Consider the following 13,625-nt stretch of genomic DNA (forward strand, 5'->3'; position numbering starts at 1 on the left):
GGCCGGGGAACGGCGCCTCGCTGCCTGCGGGCCTCCGCGGGCCGGGGAGCGGCTCGTAAGCGGGGGGGAGCCCTCCTCACAAAATGTCGGTACATTTTTAGACGCCTGCCCAAAACCTTTGGGTTTCCTTGCCCGTTTCTCGTCCCTCTGCCCCCCCCAGCGTGTCTCCCGGTGCGCCCCGCCCCAGGAGACCCCTCACAGAACAAAGCCCAAGCGTTTGGGAAGAGGAAAAGGCTCCATTAGGATAACACCCGCAGCGCCCGCGGGCTCGGGCGCTCCACGCCTCCGGAGGTCTCACGGCGATCGCCTCCCTCGCGTGGCGGAGGCCGAGGCGCATCGCGGGGGTGGCCCTCGCACCGCGCCGGGCCGGGCCGGGCCCAGGGGCGGGGGGCGCGGGGGGACCGGGCCGGGCTGGGCCGGAGCGGGCGGCCTGAGCGAGGCCGCGGGGAGGCGGTTTCCACCCGGACGCTTTTGTACCGCGGGACGGCGCCATGGCGGCTGCCGCGGCCTGAGGAGAGCGCGGCGCCGGCCGGGGCGCGGGCCCGCCATGTTCTCCAGGGCGTTCCGGGTGAGATCCAACACCGCCATCAAGGGGTCCGATCGGTGAGTGCCGGGCCGGGGCCGGAGCCCCCCGCCGCGCCGGGGGGGGAGGCCCGGAGGCAGCGCTCCGCTGAGGGGAGCGGCTCAATGCCGCCTCCCGCGCTGGGCCTGTCCCGCCGCGGCCCCGCTGCCCGGCGGGCCCTTGGCGCGGCGGTGTTGGCCTGAAGTCGCCGCGGCTCGGCGTCCGTCTCGGTGCCGCGCAGGAGACGACGAGGGCAGCGGCGGTGCGAGCGGCGGCATCCCCGGCTGCGGCGGCTCTGCCCCCGCAGAGGTCCGGGCTTGGGGCAGGCAGGGAGCTGTGGGTGCTTTCACCTTGGATTTGTGATGAACATGAACAACCAGCCTGAATATGAAACGCATTTTTCGCTTGAAGGTGCTGCTATAATTAAACTAGACTTAAATGAATTGTTACGTGGAGGCCTAGCTGATCCTTCTTTATGTTGTTACTTGCGTAGTGATGCTAGGCTGACTTGCTGATCTTTTGGATTCACTTGACACGTCTGTGAATGACAAACCCACCTTGACCATGCCAGTCACCATGTCTTAACCGTCAGTTAAAACTGGGGAGAGAGGGAAATCTGGCTGCACCCCTGCTCCTCCGTGCCGGAGCTGCAGGAGTCTGTAGGTGACAGCCTGGGCTGAGCAACTCTGACACTCCCAGATTTGTGCTCGGGAGCTCAGAGCGGTAATGAAATAATGGTGCAAAACAGAGGCAAAGACAGCAACGGGAGCTGTAAGCAGATGTTTAAGGAAGAATATGAGCAGGGCAAGCATACCTGGCCTTTCTCCCAGTATTCTTCCAGCGTGTAACTGTCTTATTTGTAAACCCGGACACAAATGCTTCAAATTATCTTCTGTGAAAAAGTGGGAATCTCATGAACAGCCAACAAAATAGTAACTACTGATCTAGGAATTATTTTGACGGATGGTCTAGACAGCTTTGTAAGACATTTGTGATTTTATCATTACAGGAGAAAACTACGAACTGATGTTGCAGCAGCTTTTCCTAACCTTAGTGCCGAACAATTGACTGAGTTTATTCCAAACAAGGAAGAGCTTAATGTCATCAAAATACACTCTCACAAAGGGGAGGCTGTCACTGTTTACATGAATAACAGGAACCCAATACTGTTTGAAATAGAGAAGGCTCTGTATCCAACAGGTATGGGGAGTGGGCTAGAATAATCCTCCCTCTTCACTTACTGGGCACCAAGCTTTCCCCAAATGATTTCCTTGTGTCTGTCTTAAGTACTTATCACTACAGTATCGGTACACTTCATAATCTAATGCATTTATCCTACCAACATGTGAAATCACATGTTTTTTTTTCACTGAAATAACATTTGAGAAATCAGTGGCATTTCTGGATTCTTTCTGCAAAAAAGGAAACTGAGGTGCTGAGGGGTTAGAAACCAGGAAACGAGTTTTTTAAGTCATAGTTTAGCATCTTAGCCCCTTTTCTCTCTTTTGCAAGGTGTAATTCCAAGAGGCATGATGTCCACTTCCAGGTAGCCCTGGAATTAGGAAATGAATTGTTCTGATATTCTATGCTTTTATTTTTTCCCATACCCAGCAATTCTTCCCTGTTGGAGTAGCATTTTAGCTCAAAGTGTCCTTGATTTAAGGAGAATAATGCAAACATTTATCTATATCCTTTATAATAATTCAGAGGAGCTTGAATTAACTAGCAGTTTATTTTTCTCCATCACATCTGCTAATTATTGTAGGATTATTCTGACTTCAGATTTCTTGATTACCCGAGTAACAGAGTGTTTAGTTGTGGTCAGTGTTGTACTGCTTAGTCTTAAAGATGGGAAGAAGCGACAGCTGGAGAACTTTTTAATGATGCATCTTTAAATTTGGTTCTGTTTTGGGACAGTGTACACGCTGTGGGTCTACCCAGATCTTCTCCCTGCTTTTTCAACATGGCCCCCTGTGCTACAGAAACTAGCAGGAGGAGCAGGTAAGAGGACTAGAACTTTGTCACATTGCATTGCAAAAAGGAGTTGCCTTCAGGGGTATTTTGATGTTATCTTTTCCAGTGACAAAAATGTACCTGAAGCAAAAAATAAAGAATAAGTACTTACAAAGTAATTCATGGTGATGTCCTAAAAAGGAAAATAAATTAGCTGTAAAAAAGTTTGTGAATGAAGCAAAGTAGGTTAAGCTGTTTAAATGCAGTACCCCGTTCCATGTGGGAGTGTCAGATTTGGAAATATCTTCTCAGGGTGATCAGCAGCTCTGAATTGGATGACAGAACTGCCTGTGTCATTGGTCTGTCTTTTTTATCACTTTCCTTGAGCAGCTGAGTTCCTTTGCTGCCACCCTGCTTCCTGTCGATTCAGAGGTGAACTAGCTTATCCTATGGATAAGAGTGAGTTTATACTGGAACCTACAATTGTAATCACTATCAAGTAAATTGTGGATTGTGCAGGTGAGGTTGGATTTGAATTCCTGGATTACTGGCTCTACCACCTAATTATGTATCGAGACTAACAAGAAAGGAGTCTATTTTCTGGAACCTGCTTTGGATGCAGTTCAGACTCATGAGAATCAGGTCTTTATAAACTTTAAATTGCAGAACTGCTCAACCAGAAAAAGATTAAATTGCAGCCGCTGCGGCCTTAGTCTGTAAATGGAAGAGTACGTGTAGGAAGAGACGTCTTTTTTCCATCATACAGTATCTAAAGTAGAACTCGAGTCCCTCTGTTTACTTTGTTTGCTTTTGGGGAAATAAAGTGCTTGAATGTGTAGCTGTGATAGACATCTGAGCAAGCCTTGCTGCTGACTTGTAGTGACCTAGTTTCTGGGGAAAAAAAAGGTCTTGCTAATGGGGGAAGGACATGATGAAAGAGGGCTGCAGGACATTCATCTCCCATGGCAACCAGGCTACCTCTGGGTACGGTCCAAAGATAAGAAGCTGGCCACCGAGACAATGGCCAACAAAGGCAGAGGGAGGGGTAGAGCCACATGTCAAAAAGAAGAGGGAAGGCACGAGACTACCCAGTGCTGCAGATGTGGAGGGAGGGAGGGAGGGAGGAGAAGATTTAGGGAGCATTCAGTTACACAGAGGAGAGGCAAGGTAGTGCTGTTGGTGTTATCTGTTCCGTGAATTCAAGTATCTACTGTCTGCCCTGGTTATTTACATAATACATGCTACTCACCTTGTTACGTTAAGGTCTTTATGTGATTTCTGTCCTCAGAGATGTGGAGCCTGTGTTGCAATTGCAGAGTTCATTCTAGGTTTGCTGAAAGTAGTTGTGACAGTGAATGGGAGGAAAAATATTGTTGGCTTCTTCAGCATACACATTAAATCTCTGATGCTGAGAAAAAAGTGAGATGCCTTCGAAACCAAACCGTGGAACACAGGTCAGTCCACGAGACTGCAAGCTCTAGACAATTATAGCTGCTATGAGGGAGAGCAGATGCCCTTTACATAATTTGGTGATGACGTGATGCCGTACGTGCGGCATGGAAAACTGTTCTTTCCTCACATGCCGGTCTATCCATCCCGGGTATGGAAAGCAGAAGGAAGCGCACAACAAGGTGTACTGTTTCAGTCCAGATTAGCAAGGAGATGGTTGAGGCTGCTTCCTCATGCTGAGGAGAGTTCACAGCTGAGTGCAGCTATTGTGTCAGATCAAGAGAGTTGGGTCAGCAGCGGCAAATTTTAGGCAATTCTCTCTTCAGGGAGGGAGCTGCTGGGATAACCTGCCCTTAGGACAGGGAAGAGTAAATAGGTAGTTCCAGACACATCTCCTTGTTCCTTTCTCTTTCCATGTCATTAATGAAGAGTAATGCTAGGCTGGGAGTGCATACCTTTCTGTTAAAAAGAGTACTCCCTTTGGGCTTGACAGGGCAAGGGGCTGAGCGTGCTTAGCTCTTCAGCAATTTTTTGGGATGTGCCCAGCACCCTTGTGAATTGGATCCCTTACTCCTCAGGGTGGTAGCAAGAAGTGCTGCCTTACTAGGAGAAACAGAGAATGATGTTTTATCTGGCATGTGCTCAGCTATTAACAGGCTTGTGTTTTTGCTGAGTAACAGGAGGGGTGGGGGTGGAGGAGGTGGTGGCTGAGTCTTTCATTGAGAAATGGATGTGCTTTATTCTTTTCTTCAGATCTGATGCTGCCAGGAGTTGTAGTGCCATCTTCCGGCTTTCCTCAAGTAGAGCGGGGCACGCTTTGTGCTGTCACCCTCTTGGGAAACAGGTACGGAGGATTCTTTATTCATATCTTTTCTTAGAAATTAAAAGTGAAATGAAGCTATTTTTTACAGGAAGACTCTGGGGCTTTTGAGGAAATAAAAGCAGAACCGTTCTTGTGCATTTGATGCACTGTGGACCTAAACAATGGAAAATACAGCAGAAAAAAAATCCACTTAAGTTTCTGGGTTAGGATATGTTTGAGCTCAGGTGGAAAGCTTTGCAAATTGGTTCTTTTGGACCTGTGGGGGCACAACTGGTAGATTTGTTTTGAAACAGAGTAATTTTTTTTAACAAAAGATTGTATTCTACACAGTTGTCTTTTTGTCTGTGAGGAAATTCAAAGTGAGGGAGCAGTGCTAAAGCTGTTGGCTTTTTCCCCCACTGCTAGTCTCTTTTGGCAGTGCATATGCTTCTTGTACTTTATTAAAGCAAAGATTGTGTCACTGCACAACCTTCACTTCAGTCTCATAGCTGCATGGGATTCTTTGCAAGACTTTACATACCAGAAAGATAACCAGAAATTACCGAGATGCTTTATAAAAAGCAGGTTGTAAAGAACAAGGACATCCTGAAAGAAATTCAGTATATTACAATGGCAGAGCCTGTCTTTGTCCAAGTAGCACAGTGTATTTGTGCTGTCCTGCTGTAATACTCCCTTCTTTTCCCAGAGCTCCGGTAGCAGTTGCAGTTGCCACAATGTCCACTGCGGAGATGCTGGCTGCTGGAATGAAAGGGAAGGGCTTTGCTGTGTTGCATACTTACATGGATCACCTCTGGTGGGTATATTGCCAGGCATTTGGTAAAATGTGTAACATGCCTGTAATGTGTTTACTAAAATCAAAATCTGTGCCCCAGTAAGCTTAATCTGTCAGTTCAACATATTGAGTTATTTGGGTATGGTTTAGATATGACCGTTATTAAGGTTTCAGCTACATGTTTTTGATGACCACACTTTTCTGACAGAATCAGGTGTCTGTCCTGACATCTGTCCATTATATACATATTGCAAATAGATATATAAAATTATTCACTTGATTCAGTTCCTTCAACCCGAGAGTAATTATTATAGAAATGAAGCTAGAACATCCCTGTTACTCTGATTTTAGAAAATCTTCCTGTTCTATAAAAAGTGAACTTTGAATCATTTTTGCTTATGAACGGTCAACTGTGCCCAGTCTCAACCAAATAAATGAGTTGCTCTAGATTCAACTAGTCTGCTCAGTTTTGAATTAAGATTCATGGGGGGAACATAGAGTTTATGGAGGAAGATGAGTTAAAAATAAATTTTATAGTTTTGAGAATGCAGAAGAAGATCCATGTAACTGCCAGTGCCTTTTATCAGGGTGATATTTGTTCATTGTCCTATGGGTTTCAAAGCAGTAAACAGAAAGCTATGTTATGCTTTTTCTTCCTTTTATAGGGAATATGGTGACAAATCTTATCCTCCTACCTTAGCTCCTTTGGTAACAGATTCTGCTGAAAAGGAGAGTGCTGAAGATGGGGAAGAGATGGAGGGGAAAGAGCCTGTCATCAGCTTCTCCACTGACCCATTGCAGCATGTGGATGTTGGTGATTTGAGCCTGAAGGAGCGAGATAGTTGTGCAGGACTGATGGGAAAGGAGGAACTCCATGAGAACAGAGCTGCAGAAACAGCTGAAGATGCCAACACAGAGGTTCAGCGGGAAGCTGAAGACAGTAGGACTCCACAAGGTATTTTTGCATACACGTGAAACCAAACTATGCCCCTTTGGTTTGCTGAAGCCCATACCCATGATCTAGATTACTGTTCATTCTGGACAGCTCACTGCGAGAATGGGGTAGAGCCAGTTCTGTGTGATCTGAAAGACAGTCTGAAAGAACTGAGTGCTGTGTTCTGAAAGACAGACTACTCATGGCTTACTTGTCCTTTTTTTCCCTGCAGAGCAAATGGATGCGTTATTTAATCAGTGCTTTTTTCATGCCTTAAAATGCAAAGTAAAGAAGTCAGATCTCCCTCTGCTCACCAGCACATTTCTACGCAGCCATATGTTCTCATGCTGGTATGTGGTAAGAAGATTGTCTTTTGATTTGCATGCTGGGTTTTTGACTTTAAAACTGTGGAGATCGAGTGTGATATTTAGGATGAAGGTTTTGACTCCAAAGTAAAATTCAGTCCTTACATAAGGTTATCTAAGATTATGCTCACTTCTTACATCAAATACTTTGCTGTAAGGATTGTCCAGACCAGGATATGTGCTTGGAAGCTAACTTGCATTGGCTGACATTTGATTTAAGATTGCTTAGTCACTTAAATGGCTGTTTGCCTACCCACAGGAACATCAGCACTAGTTTCATGCATCATGTTCTATTTATTAGCTTGTTTGAAGTAATTCTTTCTCTGTGTGATTTGTATTTCCGCTGTTAAGAAACTTCTAGCATAAGTAGCAAGATTTAAGAAGAAATGAAGGGTGACTTATAACTAAAGAACTTTTAAAAAATCCATTTATAGCCCTGCTGGACAACAACTGGACATAAAGAAATCAAGCTATAAGAAGGTGAGATTTTTCTGTTGGTTTTTGGATTAATTTAAATAAATGGAAGGAGAGAAAAAGTTTGTAGTCAAAATTGTTCAAGTGTTAGTAAAACAAACAGACAAACAAAAAACCCAAGAAGCTGTTCTTAAAAGCCAAGTTCTTTTTCTCAACTCTCAGCTCCTGTGGGATCCAGGGAGAAAAGTAATTGTGCTGAAAGCATGAGCATTGATCGGCTTTGAAATGCAGCTAATGCTATCTGCCACTGTATACTGCGATAGCTGTTAAAGGATTCTGGTCTTGTTGGACAGTGCAGTTACTTGCAAGAAGAGGCCATTCCTTTTCTAAAGCTGTTAACCAACAAAAATGAAGAGAAAGGAGACGATATTGTCCCTGTTGTGTAGATGACAAGCAAAGACAAAGTGCATTGCCAAAGATCTCACAGTAGTCCACATGAGATGTACTGTGATTTGGCTAAGAAGGTCACAGAGCAAACGGATGGCAGATCTACAAAAGGAACACTTGCTTACTCTGTTTTAGAGCCAGACTGAGGCACTCACTGCTCCTTAGCAATTGCTGTGTTTAGAGAAGCAAAGGTGTGGGATGTGGGTGTTTGTTTGTTTTTTAAAGAAGTTTTTCTGATTTGGCAAGTAACTTTGGGGTAGTCAGAAACACATGAACAGGAATTTAAAATGCTTGACTCCACATTTCTGATTGTTGCTTCCTTCAGTTCTCTAAATTCCTGCAATGTATGCAGCACCAGAAGATCTTACAAGTGAAGGAGCTGAACAAAGGTGTGGAGAGCATCGTGGAAGTGGACTGGAAACATCCAGAGTATGTAGAATATTGTAGTCTTTAAAAGAGTTGGTAGTCTCCGAAAGAAGGGAGCAGAATCTGCTACTTCCAGCTCTATTACCTATACTCTGCTTGAATTCCTGTTCTGAATAGCTGTAGCAGCCCTCATTTCCTAATCTTAATATGCTATGGAGGGGTTTTATACCCTGCTTCTATACAACATTCCTTATGTTTCCTGCTCTTGTAAAGTTCTTCCAGGTAAACTATGTTCTTCCTTCTTTACTCAGTGGCACTGAGCACGCTTAAAGTCTAATGACAGTTGTGATTTCCACCTTTCCTTTCTTGTTAGTTGTGCATTCATCCACAGAACTTAAGATCAGAAAGGACTGTTAAATGATCTGAAAGTTGCATATGGCTCTTTATCCTTGTAGTCAGTGTACAAATTTTCCAGAGAAACAGCTTTGAAAATGTTAAGGAGGATTCAATTCATGGCAATTTGTTGCAGTGTTACAATGACAAATTTCTGGATGCTAATAAAAGAGTTATAGTATCAAGCCTGTTAGCAGTCACTGAAAAGCACATTCCTTTGACAGTGTCTTGACAGTTTGTGTGGGTTTCTTTGTTGTTGTTGGGGGAAGGGATGCAAGAAAGTTTGAAACCCATCAGGCAGTTTTCCATCTATTTAACGCTGACTATAATGGTATGACTGTTCTATGCCCTTCCAGTTTAAGCAGGTCTCCCCCTCCCCAGTCCATCTATGTGCTGGGACAGCTCATTGTTCAGCTTTGAGGTGAACTTACCTGTCTAAACAATAACTCCAATAAAAAGATGACACTGCTGCTGAATAAATGCTCATGAAACTACAGTCTCAGAAAGTCATATAGGATCAAATCAAGCGCTTTGCAAAATCAGAAGCCAAAGTTATGATATTAAAAAAAAAGCTGTCTTTTCCATTACACATAGATTTGCACAAATACTCTTACCTTTTCAGTTACTTACAACCCGATTCCTCTATCAGTGTTTCCAGTATCTTTCTAAAGATTATTAGTTACCTCACATCAAGAACATCCTACTTGTTCCTTCTGCATATCGGCACATTAGCTCTCTCTTGGAATTCCCAGTGGGCCTGAGGCTTCCTGTTGTATAACATCTCCTTGACAACTAATGGAGGGGAGAATGTTTCTGTAGATAGACGCATACCTTCTCTTCTGCGTTTGGAAAGAAGCAGAATTACTTTGACTTTTTGAATTACCTTTTCTCTCATTTTACTTGTCTTTATCATTAGGAGACAGGCATACTCAAACTCAGTTTGTCGATTCTCTTACCTTTAAGTACAGACTCTGCAGTTCTGGTCAATGAAACGAGACTCCAGCTCCTGCACTGACACAGTTCTTACCCCTCTCTTCTAGAACTGCCTTTTATCAGTGACTGCTAAAGAATCATTTCAGCTTTTAAATGTCTGCATATTTGTGGAGAGTGCAGTTGGATTTTTTTTAAATTTAAGTCTAGCAATTCTATGGAATGGGGCTGCATCCTTTGAATTATAGCAGTTGTCTCTAATTACGAGAGTCAAATATGCATAGAATAGCTGGAGAGGTTTACTTTTTCCTCAACATATAGGGCTTTACTCAGAGTAAAAAATGTTTAATATCACCTGAGTTAAGGTGCTTATTTATGTGTATCTTTGAAACATGTACAAGACGAATTTAGTAATTGCAGCTAACGCTCCAAAATCCTGTTCTTTCATCATGTCCTTTAATCCACAGACACAGGCCCCCACTGCAGTGGAGTGCATTTGGAGGAACTGACATATGGTACAACAGACCAGAAAGCTTTTTGTGTGACTCTGCTAGGTTTTAGTTTCTCAGTGAAATGGAAGTGATATGTTTCAATCCCTTTCACTCACACCAAATAATTCTTGTTTCAGCGTTAAAGCATTTGCAGTACCTGAAGGATTTTCTTCAGCCGCTGCTGCCCAAGACAGCAAGAGTGAAGACAGAGAACAAGTGTACCATGCTCCTGAAATCATCCCGCTTTATGGGGTCTCAACAAAAATGATCCCACTCTTTCAGGAATCTGGACACAGGTAAGAACTGGAAAAGTACAATGAAACCATTGTTACATGAAGAGAGAGACTAACAAACCTATGCTGCTACCATTTTGTTAGCCCTCATGGGGAGGGCCCTGCAATGCTGTCAGGAAGGGTGATGGGAATCAAGAATATATTCATTGCTTCACAAAGGGAAGAAAGATAAGAGGCTGTGAGAACTGCGTTCAGCAAGTACTCACGTCAGTTCTCCCACAGCTAAGGAGGTGATAGCTCAAGTGTCAAAATTGATACATTTTACTTGGATTGTCTTAATTTGCCATTGGATAAGGCATATTCTGTCCACCCACAGTATGGTTTACTGAAAAGAGGATGCCCAGATAATTTAGAGAGCTCACTTGCCTCCCTGTGCCCTAATCTTGTCTGTTTTGATGTAGTTTACATAGCACTCGGTGGCAGCCTTTCTTCAGCTGAGCACTTTTGTACAAGTTATCCACAGTCCCCTGAAGTTAGGGGTGCCATTGGGTCATCCTCCTAAACTAGGCCCCCAAAACCGAGGGGTTTAGAGTGTCTGTAATTACTGCTGTGAGGCTTTTATCTGGTATACAGCAGCTGAGGTGGAACAAGAAATCACTCCCTAGCAGATGTATTTCAGTATTGAGCTGTTGCTGCCAAATGTAGTCAGGGTAGTTGCTGTCGTCTTAGTAACAGAACCCAACACCTAACTACTTAAAGTAGTAAGCTCAAAAGTTTTCTTTCTCTTTAGAAAAGGCAGCATCCTCTCAAGCAGTGAGGTGAGAAACATCATCATTAACTATGTGAAGACGAACGAGTTGGTTGATGAAACAAACAAAAAGTAAGTAGACATGGAAGTTGTCGTAACCTGCTTCCACAGGAGATGCTGAAGTTAGAGGAAAAAAGTGAACTTGTTTGCTTCTAATGCGTGTTTCTGTTTTGTAGCTTTGTAAAGGTGAACGCCATTCTGTGCGACTGCCTGTTAGATAAATCGGAACAAGATGAAATCTCACACCTTAAATGGGATGACCTCTTGAGCAGGTGACTTTTCCCAATGTAGTGTTTCAGTGTTACACAGATTTATTGCATGCAACTCAAAGCCACGTGTTATTTGAGCTACCTAAATTGTAACTTCCTACTGATAACACAAAAAAAAACCCCCAAAAAATCCAGAGACCTTCCCTTGAAGAATCTCTCGTTCTTCACCATTTAACAAGCACCTAGCATTAACTATTGTTGCAGGTTTTTTTGTTTACCTGCTAACCACTTATCAGGGAAAGCTTCCTAAACAGTGCCTGGTTCTGTGTATAATCTGTATGTACATATTTATAAAGCCATCCTTTGCAATAGATAGCTGAACATGCCCTTTTTAGGCAACGGTAGTTATCCTGCTCTTTATGTGCAGCACAACTTCTGCATCGATAACCTAAACCCACCTTTTAGATCCAAGATACCTGAGTATCTGACACAAGATCATTGTTTCCATATACTGAAAAACTTTGCCTAACTGTCCCCAATGTCTTACTTGCCTTGAGCTTCTTCATCACACAATGTTTCCGAGGCACCTCCAGCAGCTTCCTTTATTTCTGAAGCCAAGTTTGCTCGTGGGACACTAACACAGTTTATGCTGAATTTTAAACTGAAGTTGCTTCACCAGTCTGTGAGCAATACAACTGAACAATAGCTTAAAGACAAAATTAAAGAAGGCTTTCCTCTACAAGAACTGATTTATAGAATTTTACCAGTAACAATCTAAGCTATAATTTTTGCAAGTCAGCAGACTAGCTTTCTTTTTAGTCAGTCCCTTTCTTTAAATAATAGCTAGGATGCAAATCTTTGCATGAGATCATTATGCATTATCTTCTTAACATCCAAATTCTTCTCACACATAGAATCTTGGCTTTCATGTAGTCTCATAAACCTGTGAGAGGCTGCAGTGGAAAAGCATGGTTAACATCAGCCTTGCTGTACTGTATAGGCTAACTGGATATATAAACTTTGTTCAGGTGCCTTGAACGACTGCAGCCCTTACACCAGGTGACATTTTTTGGACAAGAACCTATTGTGAGGAAAGGAAACATTGAGCCCATCGACATAACTGTAGCACAGAGATCATCAAATAAGAAGGTAAAGAGAGAAGTAAAATTATGGGTTTTGAGCAGAAGCCCAGGTTCTGAGAGCAGCCTTGGCAGCTCGTTTTTCTGGGATTAATGGGACATGACTTGCTAACACCTGCAGCAGTGACATTTGCAATAATTATTAAAACCTCTAGGTGACAATTATCAAGAACCTTGAGCTGTATGGTCTAGACCCACAGTGCGTGGCCAACATCCTGCAACAAAAAGTACAAGCCAGTGCCACCATCACCCCAGTACCAGGAACGAAAGATAGAGTTCAGGTCCAGATCCAAGGCAACCAAATCCATCATCTGGCCAAGATGCTGCTAGGTAAGTCTGTTCTGGAACTGGGCCGGGACTGGTTACAGCAAGATACAGATTTTAATTCCTGAGCTCTGAATATTTACCTGAAGTGAACTCTTGGTTATGTTGCAGAAGAGTACCAGCTACCTCGGAAGTATATTCAAGGCCTTGAGAAGGCTCCAAAGCTTGGCCGGAAGAAGTAAGAGAAAAATCTACTGTAAGAATTATGCAGATCTCATTATTTATAGAAGTGTTCTGCCAACAAATCAAGGATAATGTACAGGCCCTATTCATTAAAAAATGAGTCCTGGATGTTTACAAGGTCTAGGATTCACCCAAATAATAATAATATTGCTGCAGCTGTTAATTTTTCATAAAAATAAAAAGCTGAATAAAACCCCTAGCATTATCCTTTTCCATATGTTTTTCTAGACGTTCCTAATGGTGCAGTGGTTTTCTCGCTACAGTGGCTTTTAGCTAGTTTAACAATCTTGCTTTGCATCTTTTAGCAAAGGCATGGTAATAGAACCTCCACCAAAATGTAAGCGAAGTACATTCCAACACATTGTCCTGGAACAGTCCAGTATCTTGTGCCATGGATTGTGTATGTCAGAAGTAAACCCCATTTGGTTTTAGATTTTATCCTTTTAAACATTTCCAGGTAGTCATATCAGACATTTCAGCACTGAGAATGAACTCTATTAGCTGGATTTTTATGGTTGATATTATTTTCATATATAAATACATTTTAATGTATGACATGAACTGTAATTTACCACAGATAGACATGGGTAGCAGTTCTCTCAAATCCAGCTAAAATATTAAGAGAAGGTTAATGGAACGCTTTGGTCAGGTTTCACAGGGGTAGATGTTCTGTACCGCTTTAGCTGGAGCTTAAACGCTTCACAGTAGGGTTATGAAATTGAAAATTCCCTTCTAGGAAGGATTCCTGTATTTTCCCTTTAGACTTAATACACGAAGGTTCCATAGGAGGGCGCCAGAAAAAGAAGTTAAAGAGATTTCTTTAATTACTG

The 13,625-nt window shown here is 43.1% G+C and overlaps 1 protein-coding gene across 3 annotated transcripts; it reads left to right on the plus strand.

Moving 5' to 3' along the window:
* The first annotated feature begins 11 nt into the window (after positions 1 to 11).
* EIF2D (eukaryotic translation initiation factor 2D) lies at positions 12 to 12,984 on the plus strand. Of its 3 annotated transcripts, none has more exons than XM_072845059.1 (15): positions 12 to 603; positions 1,572 to 1,762; positions 2,480 to 2,563; positions 4,718 to 4,808; positions 5,473 to 5,580; positions 6,225 to 6,514; positions 6,726 to 6,843; positions 7,293 to 7,338; positions 8,045 to 8,148; positions 10,037 to 10,195; positions 10,923 to 11,012; positions 11,117 to 11,212; positions 12,178 to 12,298; positions 12,444 to 12,618; positions 12,724 to 12,984. In XM_072845059.1, exons 1-15 carry the CDS (start codon positions 548 to 550, stop codon positions 12,792 to 12,794), a joined length of 1,800 nt encoding a protein of 599 aa, XP_072701160.1. In that variant the 5' UTR covers positions 12 to 547; the 3' UTR covers positions 12,795 to 12,984. The 3 variants fall into 3 exon arrangements, with proteins under 3 accessions (XP_072701160.1, XP_072701161.1, XP_072701162.1); XM_072845060.1 differs by lacking the exon at positions 12 to 603 and adding an exon at positions 712 to 973; XM_072845061.1 differs by lacking the exons at positions 12 to 603; positions 1,572 to 1,762 and adding an exon at positions 3,804 to 3,969 and having other exon boundaries at positions 2,487 to 2,563.
* The last annotated feature ends 641 nt before the right edge of the window (positions 12,985 to 13,625 follow it).

Source organism: Ciconia boyciana, chromosome 23 (genome assembly GCF_034638445.1).
Source record: "Ciconia boyciana chromosome 23, ASM3463844v1, whole genome shotgun sequence".
In the NCBI taxonomy this organism is placed as follows: domain Eukaryota; kingdom Metazoa; phylum Chordata; class Aves; order Ciconiiformes; family Ciconiidae; genus Ciconia; species Ciconia boyciana.